Source organism: Phascolarctos cinereus, unplaced genomic scaffold (assembly GCF_003287225.1).
Source record: "Phascolarctos cinereus isolate Bilbo 61053 unplaced genomic scaffold, phaCin_HiC Scaffold_4;HRSCAF=312, whole genome shotgun sequence".
NCBI classification, from domain to species: domain Eukaryota; kingdom Metazoa; phylum Chordata; class Mammalia; order Diprotodontia; family Phascolarctidae; genus Phascolarctos; species Phascolarctos cinereus.
This window is the reverse complement of record NW_027555847.1, coordinates 263,149,327-263,168,421: the sequence shown is the minus strand read 5'-3', so window position 1 is coordinate 263,168,421 and position 19,095 is coordinate 263,149,327. Positions and strand designations below refer to the sequence as shown.

Here is a 19,095-nt window from a genome sequence, read left to right as displayed (position 1 = left end):
AAAGGACTTGTATGAATGTATGCAGAGATAACAGACTAAGAACAATTCCATCAACCAGTCAGCTAATAAGCATTTACCATGTGCCAAAAGCTGTAGATAAAAAGAAAGGCAAAAACATAGTCCCTGACTTCAAGAAGTTCTAAAATGGGACACAACTTGCAAATAACTATACGTACAAGATAAATAGAAGGTAATTGGTGGTGGGGCACTAATGCAGAACGGGAGGACTCCTCTAGAAAGCAGAGTTTAAGCTGTCCTTAAGGAGCCCAGGGAATCCAGGAGGCACAAGTGAAATGGGGGACAGTCAGGTGATGGAGTGTCATACAGGAAGAACAGCAGGTAGGACAGCATAGCTAGATCAAAATATGCAAAGGGGAATAAGGTATATGAAGAGTGGCAAGGTGCAAAGAGACTAGACTGTAAATAAATTTAAATGTCAAGCAGAACATTTTATATTTGAACTTAGAATAGGGAACAACCAAATTTATTAAACTGGGGGGGCGAATTGGGGGGAGAGGTCAGACCTATACTTTAAGAAAATCACTTGGCAGATAACTGAAAGATAGAGTGGAGAGATGACAAACTTGAGACACGAAAACCAATCAGGAGACTATTGGAATATGGGCTTGTACCAGCGTAATGGCTTAACGTGGTTTATATGGAAAGGAGATATTTAAGAAAAATCTTCTAAAGGTAGAAGCAACTTTAATCGGACAAGACTGGATATGTGGGGTGAGTGTGAATGAGAAGTTAAAGATGGCACTGAAGTTGCTAGCATGGATACTGGGAGAAGGGTGGTACATACCACAGGGATCTGGCAATTAAGAGATCATTGACAATTTTGGGGAGAACATTTTTGTGTTTGAATGAAGTCAGACGGCAGAAGATTTAGAATCTAGTGGAGAAAGTCAACATGGAAGCACCTATTATAGATGGCTTTCTCAAAAAAGGTTAGCTAAAATATGGAAACATTTGGCATGATCTTATGTGGATAATCAAAATAAAAATGCTTGCTTTCTCAAGGAAGGGGGAGGGGCAGCAGGGAGGAAGAGAATTTGGAACGCAAAATTTTAAAAAATGATTGTTTATATTATTTTACCTGTAATTGGGAACAAAATAAATAAAAAAATATATATTTTTAAAAAGCATAGCCAAGAAGAGGATGAGGGGTGGAGATACAAGATTTGAGCGTGTTTATTTATAGACAGCAGGAAAAGGAGTCAGGAGACAGGAGGATTAAAGATTAGACAAACACTGGGGATGAAAGAGGGGACAATCTGCTGGAGGAAAATGAGGGGAAATGATCAAAGATGCAAGTTTCAGCTTGGCCTTAGTGAGAAGGGCCATCTTATCCTCTGAGACAAGAGTGAAGGACATAGTTGGGGAAGATGTCTGAATGATATAATAACAACTAATATTTATATCACACTTATCATGCCCCTCTCATCGTGCTAAGTGATTTATAATTATTATTTAATTTGATCCTCTAAACCAGAGCTTTTTAAATGTTTCCACTGGTGCCCCTTTCAGCGTTTGGTCGCAACCCCAAGTGAGTCTAAACCAACCCTGGAGGCAGGTGCTATTATCATCCTCATTTTACAGATAAGGAAACTGAAGCAATAAGAGGTTAAGTGACTTGACCAGAGTCACACAGCTCATTAGTGTTTGAGACTGGATTTGAACTCAGGTTGTCCTGAATATAGGCCCAGAGCTCTGTCCATTGTGCCACTTAGTTGGGATAAAGGGGAAAGCAGAAGTAGGAGCTCTGGGTGAATGCTCTCAATATTTTTTAGTGAAGAACGGATAAGTGCAAGTTATATGACGACTAATACAATTCTAAAATAATAAGAAACGTGAAAGACTTTAAAACTATTATTCACTAAATGACCAATCAGGACTCCAGAAGAGTAATGACAAATCATGCTTCTCCCATTTGCCTCTGTAGTCTATCACCCTCTTCCACTAGTGGGATAAGTCAGGGTAAGAGCACTTTTATTATCCAGTCAATTGAGCATTTGTAAAAGGAAAGGCAAAAACACAGTCCCTGCTTTCAAGATTACATTCTAAAATGCGACATAACATGCAAATAAATTACGTACATAAAAGATAAATGGAAGGTAATGGTGGGACAGGGGAGGATGGAGAAGGAACTTATTATACGGAGTACTTATTTCACTCAGACATCTTCCCCAACTATGTCCTTCACTCTTGTCTCAAATGATAAGATGGCCCTTCTCACCAAGGCTAACCTGCAACTTGTACCCTTGATCATCTTCTCCTCTTTTTCCTCCAGCAGACTGTCCCTTCTATCATCCCCACTGTTTGTCTGATCTTTAATCTCCCTATCTATTGGCTCATTTCTTGCTGTCAACAAACATGTCCATATCTTCTCTTCGTACCTCCCAATAAGGGAAGAGGGCAACAGACAAAAGATGCAGAATGAGACAGATATTTTCAAACATGGACAATGCATAGATTTGTTTTGCTTGACTACACATACACATACATACATACGTGAGTGTGAGTGTGTGTGTGTGTGTGTGTGTGTGTGTATTGGTTTTAAAGGAGAGCCTCTCTTTTTCATTTTTTCAGTGGAGAATTATAGGATGCCAGTAATAGTACCAAGAGAAATTCCAAGAAGAGAGCAGAAGTTCAGAAGGGATCATAAATAATCAGGGCAGTGTTAGAATCATCATCTTACATTTAATATATACTCAAAAAAATTCAAAGTTGCAGGCAATATTTATCATGGCAAAGAAATGCTCATGTTTGTAAAATTAATAACAATTTTAAAAAAATAAATATTAAGTACAAAGGACACACATTACATATTTCTATTGTATCACATGCATTCACAGTAGTATAAAACTACTCATTTCAAAGATGGAAGTTTAGAATCAGGGAACCGGTCAGTACAGGAGGAAAAAAGGAGGGAGAAATATTGCTAAATGTTTTAAAAACTGTATGTTGGCCTTGTCAGACCTGCAAGTAAAAACACTGCTGTCATTAAATTTCATCTTCTACTGGAAGACCAGGATGTATAGGCCACCATGCTCTAAGGGTAACGAAACTACACACTTACCTAGTTCTCTTGACTTTAACTGTTTTTACTTGCTTTCCATGGAAAACTTATGTAAACAACTCTAAGATAGGTACTTAGATGAATAATAAAAGGTAGTTTAATAATTTACAAGGGAAAATAAACTTAGCAGGTTCCTTCAAATATTTTTTTGCCATTCTAGCTACAGTATACAAAAAAATGGAGGAGGGCAAATAGAACAGTTTCTGTCACTAAATCTGGAAGCTTTCCTTAACATTTAACATTTAAGTGATCACTGAGAAGCTAGGAAAAATCTTTGCCAAAAACGGAATCGGACTGAAAGGGGTTGAGAGGTGTGGCAGGTAAATAAAATTATTCACAACAGTGTGAGGTAGGGTACTGTGTTGTCTTCAGTTTACAAAAGGGGAAATACTCTAAGATGTTAGATGAATTCTTAGTCACACAGGTTTGCCTTCTCTAATGTATCTGCCTTTACAGGTGAAGACTTCTGATTTCCTTTAAAAAGACACTCTATACCTTATTCATGAATCCGTCAGATGTTATCTTGAAAACTATTCTCCACAGAAGTCCTATTATAATGCAATACGGTGACAGGAGGTGAACTTGAGTCCTCAAAAACTATCAGTAATGCTCAAACTCTGACAGCCTCTACATCAAGTGGGAAAGGCTTGGAGTACTCTCTGACAATGAATTAGTAAGGCATGTGTTAGCCAACTATTATTAAGAGCTTCATCACCAGCAGGGTGGCCACCAAGTAATTATTTCTTCAAGGTGATTCATAAGAGACAAAAATACAAAATGGTCATCATACGCTATGTAGCCTCCACTGTTAAAGACTGAATTATTAGGAAAAAAGACAGAGGAGGTGAAGATTCACACAATCTTAGATATTATATAAACACTAATTTTGCTGTTGATGATTTAAATACTAAGTCTTTCAAATGACTATCACACCAATAAACATTTTATTAAGCACTTACACCATGTATAAGATACTATGCTACGGGCTCTACGGATCCAAACAAAAGTTTAATAACCCCCTGCCTTCTAGGAGGTTGCAATCTATCAAGAAGAGTCAATATGTACAAAAATAGGTAACAAATAAAAGAGATACAAGTTTTGGTGAGACAAAACACTAGCAGCTGGGAGGTGGAGAGCAATTAGGATAATTGCTTGCAGGAACTAGGGATACTAAGAGGCAGAGGTGAGTAGGGAGTACATTCCAGGCATAGAGTGCAGTACAAAAACATTGAAATAGGAGACCAAGTGCCAAGTATGAGAAACAGTAAGAAGGCCAGTACAGTATGAAGAGGAGTAATGTATAAGTCTGGAAAAGTAAGTTGGGCTGAAGTTGTGAAGGACTCTAAATGTCATGCAAAGGGGTTGATATTTAATCCTATATGTAAAAGGCAACCAGTGGAGATTAGTGAATAGAAAAATGCAGTCAGATCTGACTTCAAGAAAATCACTGTGGTAGCTATCTGGAAGAAAGCTGGGAAAGGTAAGAGATTTGAAGCAGGCAAACTGTTGGAATAATTTAGGTGAGAGGTGATAAGATCCTGAAATATAGGGTGGCTGTGTGAATAGAAAGAATAGGACAGGTATGAGATATTGTAGAAGTATAAAGAACAAGACTTGGCAATTGGATATGTGGAGTAAACAGTGAAGTTTGAAGATATCTACTAAGTTGTTATACTATCAGAAGGATTAACCAAGTCCATACTGACACTCTCTTGATACCTTAGGGGCTCTTCATTTGGAGTCCATGAACTTGTTCCTTTCTTTCTTTTTAATTTTAATTTTTAGTTCTGAATTTTCTCCCTCTTGCCCCCCTCCCATCCACTGAGAAGGCAAAACATAAGTACCCATTATATATGAAGTCAGGGAAAACATATTTCCACATTAGCCATGTTGTGAAAGAAAAAAAAAAGCTACAAAAATAAAAAAAGTGAAAGAATATATGATTCAATCTGCACTCAGAGTTCCTTAGTTCTCTCTTCAGAGGTAAACAGCATTTTTCATCATTAGTCACTGGTCATGGACCAAGGCTATCACAATTATTTTTACAGTACTGCTATTATGTGTACAATATCCTACTAGTTCTGCTCACTTCACTTTCCATCAGCTCAGAGAAATCTTCCCAGGTTTTTCTGAAACCATGCACCTCATCATTTCTTCTAACACAACAGAATTCCATCACAATTAAGCACCACAAGTAAGCATTCCCCAATTGATAAGCATCCCCTTAGTTTCCAATTCTTTGCCACCACAAAAAGAGCTGCTATAAATATCTTATAAATGGGTGCTTTTCCTTTTTCTTTGATTTCTCTGGGATATAGAACCTACTAGTTATATTGCTGGGTCAAATGGTATGAACAATCTTATAGCTCTCTGGCCACAGTTCTAAATTGTTCTTCAAAATGGTTGGACAAGTTCACAGCTCCATCAACAGTGGATCATAAATTTGTTTCTTTATTTTGATAACTGTATTTCAATAAAATCAGTTTGATTTGTAATTGCATATTTTATTTTATGCATTTAAAAAGGGTTCCATAGGCTTTACCAGACTGCTGGAGGGATCCACAACATACACAAAAATTTTTTAAAAAATCTGCTACAAATGAATTTAGAAGACAAAGTGGAGGACAAATCGAAGGACAGATCAAAGGTTTCTGGAAAGGCAAATATCATTAATGGACTGTGTGTGTGCTCATCAGGGTAAGAAGAAACCCTGTGGCCCAAGGCCTCCCACTGCATCTGGGGACTGTCAGTTGTCTGGACCTAGTCTTGCCACCGGACTATGAATGACTCTGGAGAAGAAAGGGAGGCCGATGACTGTACAACCCTGCCTCACTTAAATCCAATTCACTTGTAAGTCACCACCCTCCTGATGTCATTGGTCCTCTTCAAGAAGAAAGGATGAAAAACAACAAAGTTTTTCTATTTAAAAAAGTACTACTCTAGTTCTAGTCTTCTGGTTTTATCCACATTCTTTAAAAATATATAGATTATATCATCATTTGACCTTTATCTTTCTAAACTGAGTCCATCTACTTAATAATCCATTTGAAAGCATGAAAATTATTACTAGAAAGAAGTGTTAGGCGATTTTTGGAGGGGGAGAGGGTGAAGAAAGGGCAACCTTATCACAGATCTTCAGCTCAAAAAAACAGCATTTCATTTAAAAACTCAAGGTCAAAAGTTGAATCAAATAAGTATTACATCTGATTCTTAGCAACTACTCAGAATTACACTGGCTGACTCTACCACCTTCTATAGGAGAAAACAACAGCAAACCAGAGCAATTGTAAAAAGGAACTGGGTCTACTTTGTTTATTAAGTATTCTAGGAAAGACTTTTCTGAGAATAGAGATTATGACATGTTCAAGAGACAGAAAAAAATGCAGTTCTGTGATGCAGATTTATCTCTATTATCACAAGCAAATTCACATCATTCTTAACTTACTGAAGAATGACTTTTTTAGGATCATGAACATACTGCTTAGAGTATAAGCACAAAGAAGGAAACAGTGCTAAGGCTTCAAAGGAACCTGAACTCTCTTAGGGCACCTCCAAGATGTTTATTCCAATGCTGTTCAACTTTCTCACTTGATACAATTCAAATCAATTTCCTCTAGGTAGTTTTTTTTTGAAAAGGCAGAAATTAACAAAAGCCACCCTTCAAATACTCATTAAAAATCATTCTTCTGCTTCTCTGCTCTTTGACTACAGAACATCAACCTAAAAGTTCCTATTTCTCAAACCATAATAACTGGAAACTTGTTTTGCTGAACCTTTTCAATTCTGCCTTACGCATTCTTTTTTTGTTTTGTTTTTGCTTCTTGATGAGGCAATCAGGGTTAAGTGACTTGCTCAGGGGTCATACACATAGTGTCAAGTGTCTGAGGCAGGATTTGAACTCAGGTCCTCCTGACTCCAAGGCCGAAGCTCTATCCACTATGCCATCTAGCTGCCCTGCCTTAGGCATTCTTTAAAAAAAAAAATTCAAACTGGAAATTTGGTTTAGCTCTTATATTACATTCCAGTGAATATATGCTAATAGTTAATGCTTACTAGTCTAAGAACATCCACAATACCATACCAAACTTTTCACAGCACTCCAACACATGCTGAATCATCTAGTAAATGAAAAATGTGTATATCCCACATACACAAAGGCCTAAAATCATACTTTGAGCTGTTTACTAAGTAGTGAGGATGAGCACATATAGTACTGATCCATCAACACACTCTTATTTAGTCCCTCTTAAAATTAGACAAGAACACATTTGGGAAAGCTTGTCAAGGTAGAGGTGCTCGGGACCTCACAGAAACAGTCTGGAACCCTGGGCTTAAAAGCATTGTGTTCTAACAACACACACTAATCACCAGACACCATAATAGGAAACTGTTCAGAGATCAGCTCTGAGACTCAACAAACAAGGCAACCAATAAACACAGTTAAAGTTCTGCAAGTGACAGACATCATCTCCTCTGTCTTTTCACAACTCCCTAGCCTTCACAATTTTCCTTCACCATTACTTGGGGTAGCCCAAAGCACTGGATCAGGAGTCACAGGTTTGACTCCAAGGTCTATTCCTTCTTGCTTTAGTCTTTCTGAGCCTTAGTTTCCTATGCTGGAATGAAGACTTCTGAGGTCCCTTCCAGCACAATAATCCTAACTAAGCATCCTTTATATGGTGAAAGAAGGCCTTCCTTCAAATCAAAGGCTTCTCAAATCAATAACCCACATTTCCTCATCTTGGCACTTACTGCTAGCATAGATGGATGAAGGGTGAGAGGTAGCGAAGGGGTGCTGAGTGAATTAAGGGTCAATGACCATCAGCTAGTTCATGAGTTTGGGCAGGAGGTTTTTTTTTTTTTAAAACCTATTTTTAGTTCCTGGGTGTTCTAGGTCACGGAGACAGTGGAAGTTATCTTTAGGACACATTTTCTGTTTTGCAGAGGTTTAGTCCTCCATCACGTTGCTCAAGTGTCCTAGAATTTGGCACTTACTCCCTCTTTAACCACCAGCTATCTCACTGTATCTTCTATCACTCAACTCTAATTGTTGCTAGCTGAAAATTTTTCATCAACCTCCTTTAATTCTGTTGACAACCTACTTCCTAAAACTAACCTCCTCCTATAAGATAACAAACCTTCCCGGTCATTTCCTGCCTTTTTTTCCTGTTGGGAAAAGGAATAATCCTTATCTAGCTCTTCTGTTCAGGCATTTTTCAGTTGTGTCCAACTCTTCATAACCCCATTTGGGGTTTTCTTAGTAAAGAAACTGGAGTGGTTTGCCATTTCCTTCTCCAGTTCATTTTACAGATGAGGAAACTGAAGCAAATAGTGTTAAGTGACTTGCCCAGGCTCACATAAGCTAGTAAGTGTCTGAGGTCAGATCTGAACTCAGGAAGATGAGTTTTCTTGAGTCCAGGCCCAGAACTCTATCCACTTTGACACCTAGTTGCCCATCTACTTCTTCAGTGAACACCAATGATGAGTATTAACCAAGTCTCAGCACAGAACCCTCTGCTCCTCACAAAGCCTTTTCTTTCAAAATCTGTTCAAGTAACACTTTTAACAGCACAGATTATTAACCTGGGGTATGTTAACTTGTTTTTTAAAATAGTGATAATTGTATTTCAATTTAATTGTTCTCCTTCGTAATCTTCTGTGTTTTATTTTATGCTCTTAAAAACATAATTGAGAAGAGGTCCATAAATTTCACCAAAAGGGTGCAAAAATAGTTAAGAATCCCTATTCTACATGAATCCTTTGAGTTCCCCCAGTCACCTACCCCTCTAAAATTCACTGCATATTCATTTTGTATATATTACAGTATGTCTCCCCTGGTATAATTTAAGCTCCTCAAGGGCAAGGATTGTTTCATTTTTTGTCATCAAATCCCCAGCACCCTAATCTGATAACACACAGACTTAATAAGTATCTTTGGGAGAGGTCAAGTCATTCATTAACTTTTCAACCCATTATAATATGGCTTCCAACCTCACCACACACCTACTCTCTGAAAGCTAACTCTACAACTATACTCCAAAAATTAACAACCATCACTTAACTGCTAAATTTGATAGCCTTTTATCAGTCCTCATGCTCCTTGACCTTACTGTAGACCAGAACAGTCAACCCCTCCTTCTCTTAGCTTCCACTGCCCTCTCCTGGTTCTCTGCCTACTTAGCCAACTAATCCTTGGTATCCTTTGCTGGATCATCATCTAAAACCACTCTTCTCAGCATGAATGCTCCCCAGGGCTTTGTCGTGGCCCCTCTTCTGTCTCTATATTCCATCCCCTGGAAGTGTCATCAGCTTCTAAAGGTTCAAACATAATTTCTGTGCAAGTGACTCCCAAATCTATGTATCTGCCCTTAATATCCTGAATGCCTAGCATACATTGTTAATTAATAATCTGCTAGATGTCCAAAATAGAATTCTTAACTTCCCTATTTCTTTTGAATGTATCACAGTTTTCCCATTAGTCCAGGACTTAAACCTCAGACTCATCCTCAAGTACTCTGGCTCCTTAATCCCATTCAGTCAGTTGTCAGGTTGCATCTGCTCCCTCCCCTCTACTAACACTGAGATCCTCACCTTTTGCATTGGGGGAAGTAGGGGGAGGGGAAATGGAACTATGATGTCATAGGTACTGGGAACTTCTGGTAGACAAACTTCCTTGAAAAGACGGCTGTTCTGCTTTCAGGGTCTGGGCACTCCAATCAATCCTCCAAGTAAGTTTTCCAAAGAAACAGGTCTTTGATCACATTAACTCCTTCTGCTCAAAATCGTTCAGTTCTTCCTTGCATCTAAGGTAAAACACAAACTCCTCATTTTTATATTTAAGGCTCTCTACAATCTTGTTCTAATCTACTTTTCCAGTCATGTTTCATACTTTTCTACTTAATGCATTTTATATTCCAAACTGATCTACTAGCTCTTTCCTGAACTCAACTCATCTCCTGCCTCCATGCATTTTCACAAACAGTCCCCTATGCATGGGATGTACTTTCCATTCCTTTCTCTCAGAGGCTAATTTTCCTTCAAGGTTCAGCATCAGTGGGTCTCATTTAAATTACAGTACTTTCTATTTATTTGCTTACAATTTTCAATCCCCAGTGGAAAGCAAGTTTCTCAACTGTCAATTTCTACTTTTGATCTCAGCACCTAGCACACAGCTTTGTTATCCTACTTTCATGAGTGAGTTCTTCCTAGGACTCCAATTTTGGCAATGAACCCAGGCTGGCCACACTTCCATCTCCCTCCTGGATTTGCTTCCGACTCTGATGTCTTTGATATCATACTCAAACTCAGCTGTGTTTCTGTTCACTTTCCTCTACCCTTTTGTATTGTCTTCTCCCATTAAAATGTAAGATCTTTGAGAACAATGACTGTCTTTTTGCGTATATTTGTATCTTCAGTGCTTAGAAGAGCGCTTGGCAGATAGCAAATGCTTGTTAAAATGTTTGTTGCACTGTCTTTCCCTATGTCTGAAGCTCTGTGCAGAAAGCAGAGGTTGGATACAGGGGTTCCAAGTAGATAGCTATTGCAACAGTCTAAGTAAATGTGATGGGTTATCAATGATCGAAGAGAGAATGGTGAAGAAATGTTAAGGAGCTAAAATAGATAGGATCTGAAAACCAGATGAGAAAAAGGGTAAGAAAAAAAATCAGATGGCTCCCAGGTTGAGAACGTGGGTGTCAGGAATCCCCAATCCTCAAAACATTTTTAGACTTCTCTAGAACTTCCCTATTGTAGTTTATCCCCGTAAGTTTCTTATTGGACTTATTGGACTATGAGATCCATGAAGGTAAAATTTTGTTATCACTACCTGTGCAGTGCTTTTCACAAAGTAGGCACTGAATGTTTATGGAAATTAACTGGGTTCCTTGAAAAACTGCATTTTCCAAGATGCTGTTTTAAACTCCTCTACACAACCTTCCTGAACACATCTTGTCATACAATTTGCCTAAGAAGACCTACCAAAAATGCTGGAGGCAATCTTCCTTGTTCTTTTCACATCCTGGGTGCTAACAGGCTACTTAAGCTCAACAACATAATATCCTCCTGCCTAGTCTCTTCCCTTGGTGAACAGATGAAATTGTCTTTTCGACTGATCATTCAAAAATTAGAATAGAAGTAGCACTGGACTCCGAGTCAAAAGCCTTTATTTCTTCGTCCTGGCTCCTCTAGTAACCAGCTGCATAACTTTGAGCAGGTCACAGCTTCTCTGGATTTTAATTCCCTCGTGAGGGAAAATGGACAAAATCACCATTGTCCTTTCTAGCTCTATGAAACTCGGGTTTCACGGCTCCAAATGCACTAAACATCCCCTCCAACCCCTTGATATTAACCTCATCTCTCAGCTACACCCCGGTTCAGCCCAACCTATTTTTGTCATTTCCTGCTAACACAATGCCACCTTCCTCAAAACCCTGTGGCCAGCTCACCACGAAATTCTCCTTAGTTAGCACGGGGCAGGAACCTCCTCCCCTGCGAGGGCTATGCCAGGCTGGCATGGGTTTGTATGCCTGCCTCCCTCGGTTTCTCGTGCCCCGGCCTTCTCTCCTCTCCTCGCCCGTACCAGCCTCGGCCCGGCCCGGGACGGGCGCTCCCCGATCGCTCCCCTCCCTTCCCCCGCCCGCCTGGAGCACGGGGAGGCGAAAGGGGTTGAAACCCGGCCGGGACAGGCAGCCCCCTCCTTAGGCGGGCCGGCCCCGGCTCTTACCCGGGCCCCCGGGGGGCTCCCCTTGCAGGGAGGCGGGCACACTGCCGCTGTCAAGGATGCTGAAGCCCTCGTCGTTCTCGATACCCGCGATCTCGCTCTCCTGCTGGGCTAGGAAGGCCGCGGCCGGATCTTCCTCGCTGCTGCCGCCGCTCGCCACCCCGTTACCCACTGCGGGACCTCCCGGGGCAGGAGCCGGGGCGGCGGCCGCACCAAACGGGTCTACCTCAGCCATGGCGCAGAGGGCCGGAGCGGACGGGCAGGGAGCAAGACCGGGGGAGAGAAGGCAGTCAGGGACGGAGGTCAGCGGCCACTATAGTGGTAGCGGTGCTGGTGGTAGTGGGGGGCGAGGGGCGGAAGCGGAAACCCCGCCCCTACAAGGTGAAGGGAGTAGGGGGAGAAGGAGGGTCTGCCAATCGGCCGCCTCGTTGCTCCGAGCCGAGGCCCAATCGGCAGGGAAGCGGGGGCGGGCCCTGGGAAAACTCGTGACTCTAAGAGCCGAGGGTGGGGCCAGAGACGAGACCAATCAAAATAGCGAACCCCGATGGGGAAGTCCCAGAAGGAGGCGGAAAGGGCCTGGCACGTGATTGTGAATTTCCCGGGAAGCGCTGGGGAGTTATTAAGTGCCTGCGCGGGAGGCTTCGCGTCAGTTTCGCGAACGGCTGGTATGTTTTCAGACGCTCAGGGATCACTTTACTTATTCATTTTCGCCAGTTTTCCCCTGCATCTCGCCCGGTCCTTTTTCCTTCCACCACACCTTCCCAAAACAAAAACAACACATAGCACAGCGATACGACACACAACACAATACAGCAATAGCCCACTGGCTCTTGTTCCAGAATGTCACATTACTGGAAAGAGCGCCGGATTTGGACTCCGAGGACCGTAGTTCAAATGCTGCCTCTGACACGTAATCATTGTGACCAGGGGCAAGAGAAGAGGTGCCTCTAGGGTTCCTGTCAACTTTAAATCTAGTATCTTGTAAGGTGATGCAAAGGTTGACATATTGATCTGTTTGTACTACATTGAACTGTTTTCTGTGCTCTCCAATATCTGAATTAGTGAACTGGGGGGTGGGGGAGGGGGAGGGACTATTCTTTTTTTTTTCTCCGCGAGGCAGTGGGGTGAAGTGACTTGCCTAGGGTCACACAGCTAGGAAGTGTCAAGTGTCTGAACTCAGATTTGAGAACTCAGGTCTTCCTGAATCCAGGGCCGGTGCATGGAATTTTGGGGTTGGAAGGACTTTAGTGGTCATTTAGTCCAGTCCCTACTCAAAGCACAATTCTTGACCAGTGGCTGTCCATTATCTTTATGATCACTCTCTCCATTTTTTAGTCAGCTCTAATTGTTGGAAAGGTCTTTTCATATCGAGCCTAAGTTTGTTAAACAGAGGCTGTTTACATTGTCTTATTTGAGACTATAAGCTGAAATATTTTTGATGTTTTTCTTTGACAGTATTTTAACAAAACGGAGATGTAGATATTTTTGGCCAGTTTTATTAAACATCTGAAGTGTGTATTTTAAATAGGGAGGGGGAGTGGGGAAAGCACTGGATGTGAAGTCAGTACCTGACTTCAGATCCTGGCTCTGTTTCTTCTAGGGTTGTGAACTTGGGCCAGGTACTTAATTTTACAGGTACAGTTTCCTAACCTGTAAAATAAGGAATGTTGGATAAGATGATGTCTGTGGTCTCTTCCCATTCTACATCTATGAACTATTTCATACTAGGTAACAAAAAATTTCAAATGTGAGTATGCAGCTAAAACGTTAGATTATATAGCTAATTCAGCCTCCTGTCTCTTCCTGTTTACTTACAGATTCACAGAAAATGATGAGGTTTCCTGACTTCTCAGTTCTCATTTTGCTAACTTAGAAGAAATTAGTTCAAAGGAAGAGAATATATTTCCTACAACTGCAAAAGAAGCTACTGTGGTTAAAAGCTAGATTGTTGTTAATGCCTTATTTTTTTCTTTGTACCTCTCCCCACCCCCATCTCCACCCAGCACAGTGAATTGGATATAGTTATTTTAAAAATGTGTGTTGAATGATTGATTTAATGACCGAAGGCACTTTCAGTAGCCTTATTTTATTTAAAAATTGTTTCAGTCATAGAATGAGTGTTAGCAAGGCTTAGGGGATGGAAGACCAACCTTGAAGTTAGTAAGACTTGTTTTTTGGTTTGTTTTGTTGGGGGTTTTTTTGTTGGGGGGAGTCATGGGGGTTAAGTGACTTGCCCAGGGTCCCATAGCTAGTAAGTGTCTGAAGCCAGATTTGAACTCAGGTCCTCCTGACTCCAGGGCCCATGCTCTATCAAGACCTAGCTGCCCAAGACTTGGTTTTAAGTCTGGTCCATTACACATATGTGTCCCTGGGCAAGTCACAACCTTTCAGTTCCCTAGGCTATCCTCTAAAACTATAATTTACAGAAGAGTTGCTATCTGTATCTAGTGGAAGAAGTTTCCACACTGAAGTATTTGCTTTCCTAATAAATTAACCACAAGTCCCCAAAAGACCATAGAATTATAGACTGCTAGATGGACAAGTCCTTAGTGATTACCTAGTCCAGTGGTCCTAAAGCTTTTCAATTATGAGGTTGCTTTTAACTTTGAAAGAAAAAATTCTAGGGACCAAATTAAGTCTGCTGACAGCAGCTGAAAACTGAGTGTGAGTGCTTAGATTTGTCAGCAAAGACCTCTCCAGGTGAGTGATTACTTGGTAACACTGCAGGGAAAAGGACAGAGCTCACATATGACTTACATGTCTAAAAAAGATTTATTAAAGGATATTCTTTGCAGCTGACTGGAGTCCAGACTGGTATGCTATGGTCCTCCAAATATGCATCCAGACTGGGGAGCTGGTATGGTATGAAGCTGGTCCCAAGATGGCTTTCCAGCTTTCCTTTTTCCATATAAGAAAAGTTAGTCAAGTGGGAAGGTACATACCTGTAATCCCACTCCCAGAGAAAGTAAGGCTTGTATAAGGGTAAGGCTGGTTGATCACTTGAGCCCAGGAGTTCTGAGCTGCAGTGGACTAAGCCGATCAGGTGTCCACACTAAGTCGGGCATCTGCCCCCCCAGGAGCAGATTGCCTAACAAGGGGCCCTACCCAGATCAGAAATGGAATAAATCAGCAGTGGGATCAGACTATGAGGTCACTGCACATCCTGCCTGGACAAGATAGGGAGACCCAGTCTCAAAAAAAAAAATCCATCTCTGACATGTGTTGCAGATGCTCCTTTCTTTTCTTTTTTTTGGGGGTGTGTGGGATAGGGAGTGTTGTATCCCAGGATGATGACTGATGAGGGTCAAGATATTTTGTTAAATCTCCATTCTACATCTATGTTTTGGGTTCCTTGAGCATAGTATTGGTTGAGGGGAATAATCAATCAATCAATCAACATTTAGAATATAGAATATAAGATTAGAATGTCTCCCAGTTTTATTCAAAATTCAGCTAATGAGGGGGGATGGGGAAGATCTCATCCATGATCCCAGTTGCTATGAGGCTGTTTGGGAAGGTGGACATTTCTTTATGACATATAATAAGAGCTGAAAAGGAGGGAGACTGAAGCTGGTTTTAGGGTAAAAGCAAAAGAAAGTGAGAAACAATTAAAACTGCTCGGGTGTACAGGACAGTAGCCTGTTAATTATATGGGCCGGAGGCTCCTCCCATTGAGTTACCTCTAAATCACATGGTAAATTCCAGGAGAATGGACTTGGGTTGTTTCCAGCAAGGATCAAAGGCCTCTAGCGGAGTACTTTTATAACTTTTTTCCTCTGTGATTCTACACTTGAGTACTGACTCAGATTTTATTGAGGAAGAAAATGAACTCCCTATACCCAGAAATCCTAACAGGGTAAAAGGTCCCAATTATGAATATAAATGTGGATAGGGGTATATATTCTATAGCAAACAATACTGGTTCGTGTTTACATTCCACAAAAGCTAGATAACACTTGTAATCACAAAATTCTAAAAAGCAAATGTGTCCTTACTTAAAATAAGAAGAAAGGTATGGAAGCCACAAAGCAGACATGATGAAATAAACTGTGGCATTCAGTGTGAAAGTCCCTATAACCCTCTCCCTTTTCTAGCCTTTTAGTTTAGACTAGTTTTCTAGTATTTGAGTTTCATGTGGTGGGCTTAGTGTTTGTTGCTAGATTTAAAGTGGGTGCTATGGAAAAGGAGGAGAATCAATAAGGGGCTTTTAGGGTCCTCTGAATCAGTTCACAGACTAAAGCTCTTTGCTGCTTTCTTTACAAACTCTCCCCTCTCCTTTCACTACAGTGCAGTTGTTTGATGTTGTTCAATCGTGTCTGACTCTTCGTGACCCCATTTAGGGTTTTCTTGGCAAAGATCCTGGAGTGGTTTGACATTTCCTTCTCCAGTTCATTCTATAGATGAGGAAACTAAGACAAATGGAGTTAAGTGACTTGCTCAGGGTCACACAGCTGGTAAGTGTCTGAGGCTGGATTTGTACACAGGAAGATGAATCTTCCTGACCCCAGGCTTAGCACTCTATCCACTGTGCCACCTAGCTGTTAACCATGCAGAGAGGCCAAGAATTACCCAAGCATTGGGAAATAGCTGATTCTTATGAAGCTTTTTTTCATTGTGTACTGAGGGATGCATGATGATAATGATGCTAAAGTTTATCCTAAAGTGTTTGAGTTTTTAAGGTAGGAGATGAATTCTTGACCAGACAAGGGACCAAAGTAATTACAAAAGAGGCAAGGAGTATGCCAAAGGCAACAGAATCTCCAGTACAAAGGGCCATTAGACTGTGAGATCTCAGCCCCAAACTGTTGGAGTTCCAGCAGAGAATAAAGCTGGCTCCCAACAGGAGTGGAAATGTCTCTTAGTGTGGTGAAGGGGCCGAGGAACCTGGCAGTGATTGGACATAGCTAAGGGCCCTCCATTAGGACTGACACTAGTCTAATAGCCAGTAGCCTGCTGGAGCTGGAATAGGAGACAAAGCCCTCTTAGGAGATGAGCAGAGAAGAAATCCAGTCTGAGGAGCCCAGGAACTCTCCAGGGAAAGGCAAAATCATGATCTCTAATATACAGTTGGAGCCCATCAGAGTTGCAACAGAGAACAAAGCTAGCTTCTACCTGGTGATTCCAGGAGAAAATAAAGATAGGGCCAAGGCCAGGATCAGTGTTGGGGCCAGCAGGAACTGGAAGCAGAAGCCAGAGACTGAAGCAAAGGGGAGTGTTGCCTTGTCCTAGCTCTGGGCCTAGCTCCGGGCCTAGCTCCCTGTTCCCCTGCTAAGGCTGTGGAAGACAGCAGGGAGGGGGACCAGGAATCAGCTATCCCAACTGGGGCAGAGCAGTGGCAACACCATCCAGACTGCAGAAGCAGTGAGATCAAAGCGACAGAATCTGACTGACCTGGGTACAAAGTCACAGTCAGGAGCTGAGGCTGGAGGCATGAGCAAACAGAATCCCCCGTCCCCAACCTCCCCCCACAAAAGAAACAAAAACAAACCTAATACACTGATGTAATACTATGGTTTAAGAGAAGCCCAATAAGTAAAATAAAATTCCACAAAAAAATACAGGTAGAAACCCAGAAAAAAAGAATGGCTTAGCTACAAGGTTTCCAAGAATAGATGGTAGAAATGAGGCAAAGGATTAAAAAAAAAATTAGAGCCCTTGAGGAAAAAATTGGAATGAAAACAAATGGCTTAGACCTGAAAATGGAAAATGTGAACCAAACAGTGAACTCCCAGGGAAACAGAATACAGCAAATAGAAACTCAGTGGCAAATGAGATGAAAACAATTAGGAGGACAAAGTCAAAAGATTGAAAAATTGGAATATCTAATGTATGTGTGTGTGTATGTATATGTATAAAATGTATGTATATACGTGTATACACATACACTGGAAAATTAGTTGAGAGAGAATTTAAGAACCACTAGATTTCCTGAAAACCATGACCAAACAAAAACTTAGTTGCCATATTTCAAGATATCATAAAATAATACTGCTCAGGTCTATTATAACCAGAAAGCAAAGTAGTAGGATTCTACCAGTCACCTGAAAGAAACTCCTAAACTGTATGACATCCAGGAATCTCATGGCCCACATCCAGAGCCTTTCAGTGGAAGAAAAACTGCCAGCAGTCCAAAATTCAAAAAAAAAAAATTCAAGTACCAAACAAACAAACCAGAATCACACATGGCAATGATTTAACAGGAAAAGAAATATTGGAATACAGTATACCAAAAGGCAAAATAAAAAGGTTTATAAGAATAGCAGCCTATAAACCTGATTATCCTACAGGGGAAAAAAATATTCATGATGAAAAGAGCAGAGCTGGGTAAAACCTTTGAAACAAAAACACAGGAGACAAGTGTGCTTTGACATAGCATCCACTCCAGGGGTACTGTATTATCAAATCCCACTTGAGTTGGCAGGCTGGGTCCCTATAGAGTGGCTGATTACTAGTCATCTGAGTTCTGAGGGGAAACGAGGTTTCTAGTACTGTTACTTAGGAGCCCACACCAATGTGCTCCCTATTAATTAAAAGCCAGTAATCTCAATTACCTTTTATAAAAGATATTACTAAGGCAGACTAGTAAGAACAGTTGATACAAAGCATCCCCCCCCCAAACCAGTGGTGCACTCCCCCCTTATTCACGCCAAGTCCTTGGGGAAATTAAAGAACAAATGTAATGAAGAATATATTTAGAGAAAATGTATGGCAAAGGGGTACCTCTTAACTCTTGGCCCTGGAAGTCCTTTTCTCCCTTCATTGAATCCTTATGAATTTTTCCTTGAGTGTAGCTCTCCACTGGGCTTCAAAGGTTAATACCCTCATGTAGACAATGGCTGACTCTGTCCTCTTGCTGTAAGGGACTGTGCTTTATTTCCTTGAAGTTTCCTTTCCTTGGTGTATGTCTCCACTCCCAGTGCAGACACTACTATTTGCCAACATTGTTCCAGTGGAGAATACTTCAGATACTGACTAGACCTTCAGGAAGTTTGACCCTTTTCATTTCACAAAATCGTAACCTGGTCAGTCAGTTCTGTCACAAGTTACTGCCTAAGGTCAGGAAATAATAGAAACATAATAGACATATTGAGTGCCATATACTCACAGCTTACATAAGGGAGTGGGGGGGGCTGTGAGACAGGGCAGCTGCCTTTCCCCTTAAGTTCCCTTACAATGTCTACCCAGGAGCTTATCTCCTCCAAGACAGGAGGTAGAAGAAAAGGTGTATAGCTTATTCTTTTTGGGGGAGACCTATTTACCCTTGGTATTTCTCTATTCCAAAATGGATATCTTT

At 41.0% G+C, this 19,095-nt stretch overlaps 1 protein-coding gene across 2 annotated transcripts in view; it reads right to left on the bottom strand.

The window, feature by feature from the left end:
- The window catches only part of CLTA (clathrin light chain A), a 29,641-nt gene extending 17,387 nt beyond the window's left edge, over positions 1 to 12,254 (bottom strand). The window contains exon 1 of one of the 2 annotated variants that reach the window (XM_021004452.2): positions 11,805 to 12,254. In XM_021004452.2, coding sequence (XP_020860111.1) covers positions 11,805 to 12,036 — 232 coding nt within the window. In that variant the 5' untranslated portion in view covers positions 12,037 to 12,254. The remainder of the gene's footprint in view (positions 1 to 11,804) is intronic. The other variant, XM_021004454.2, reaches the window with a different exon arrangement.
- Positions 12,255 to 19,095: the final 6,841 nt, after the last annotated feature.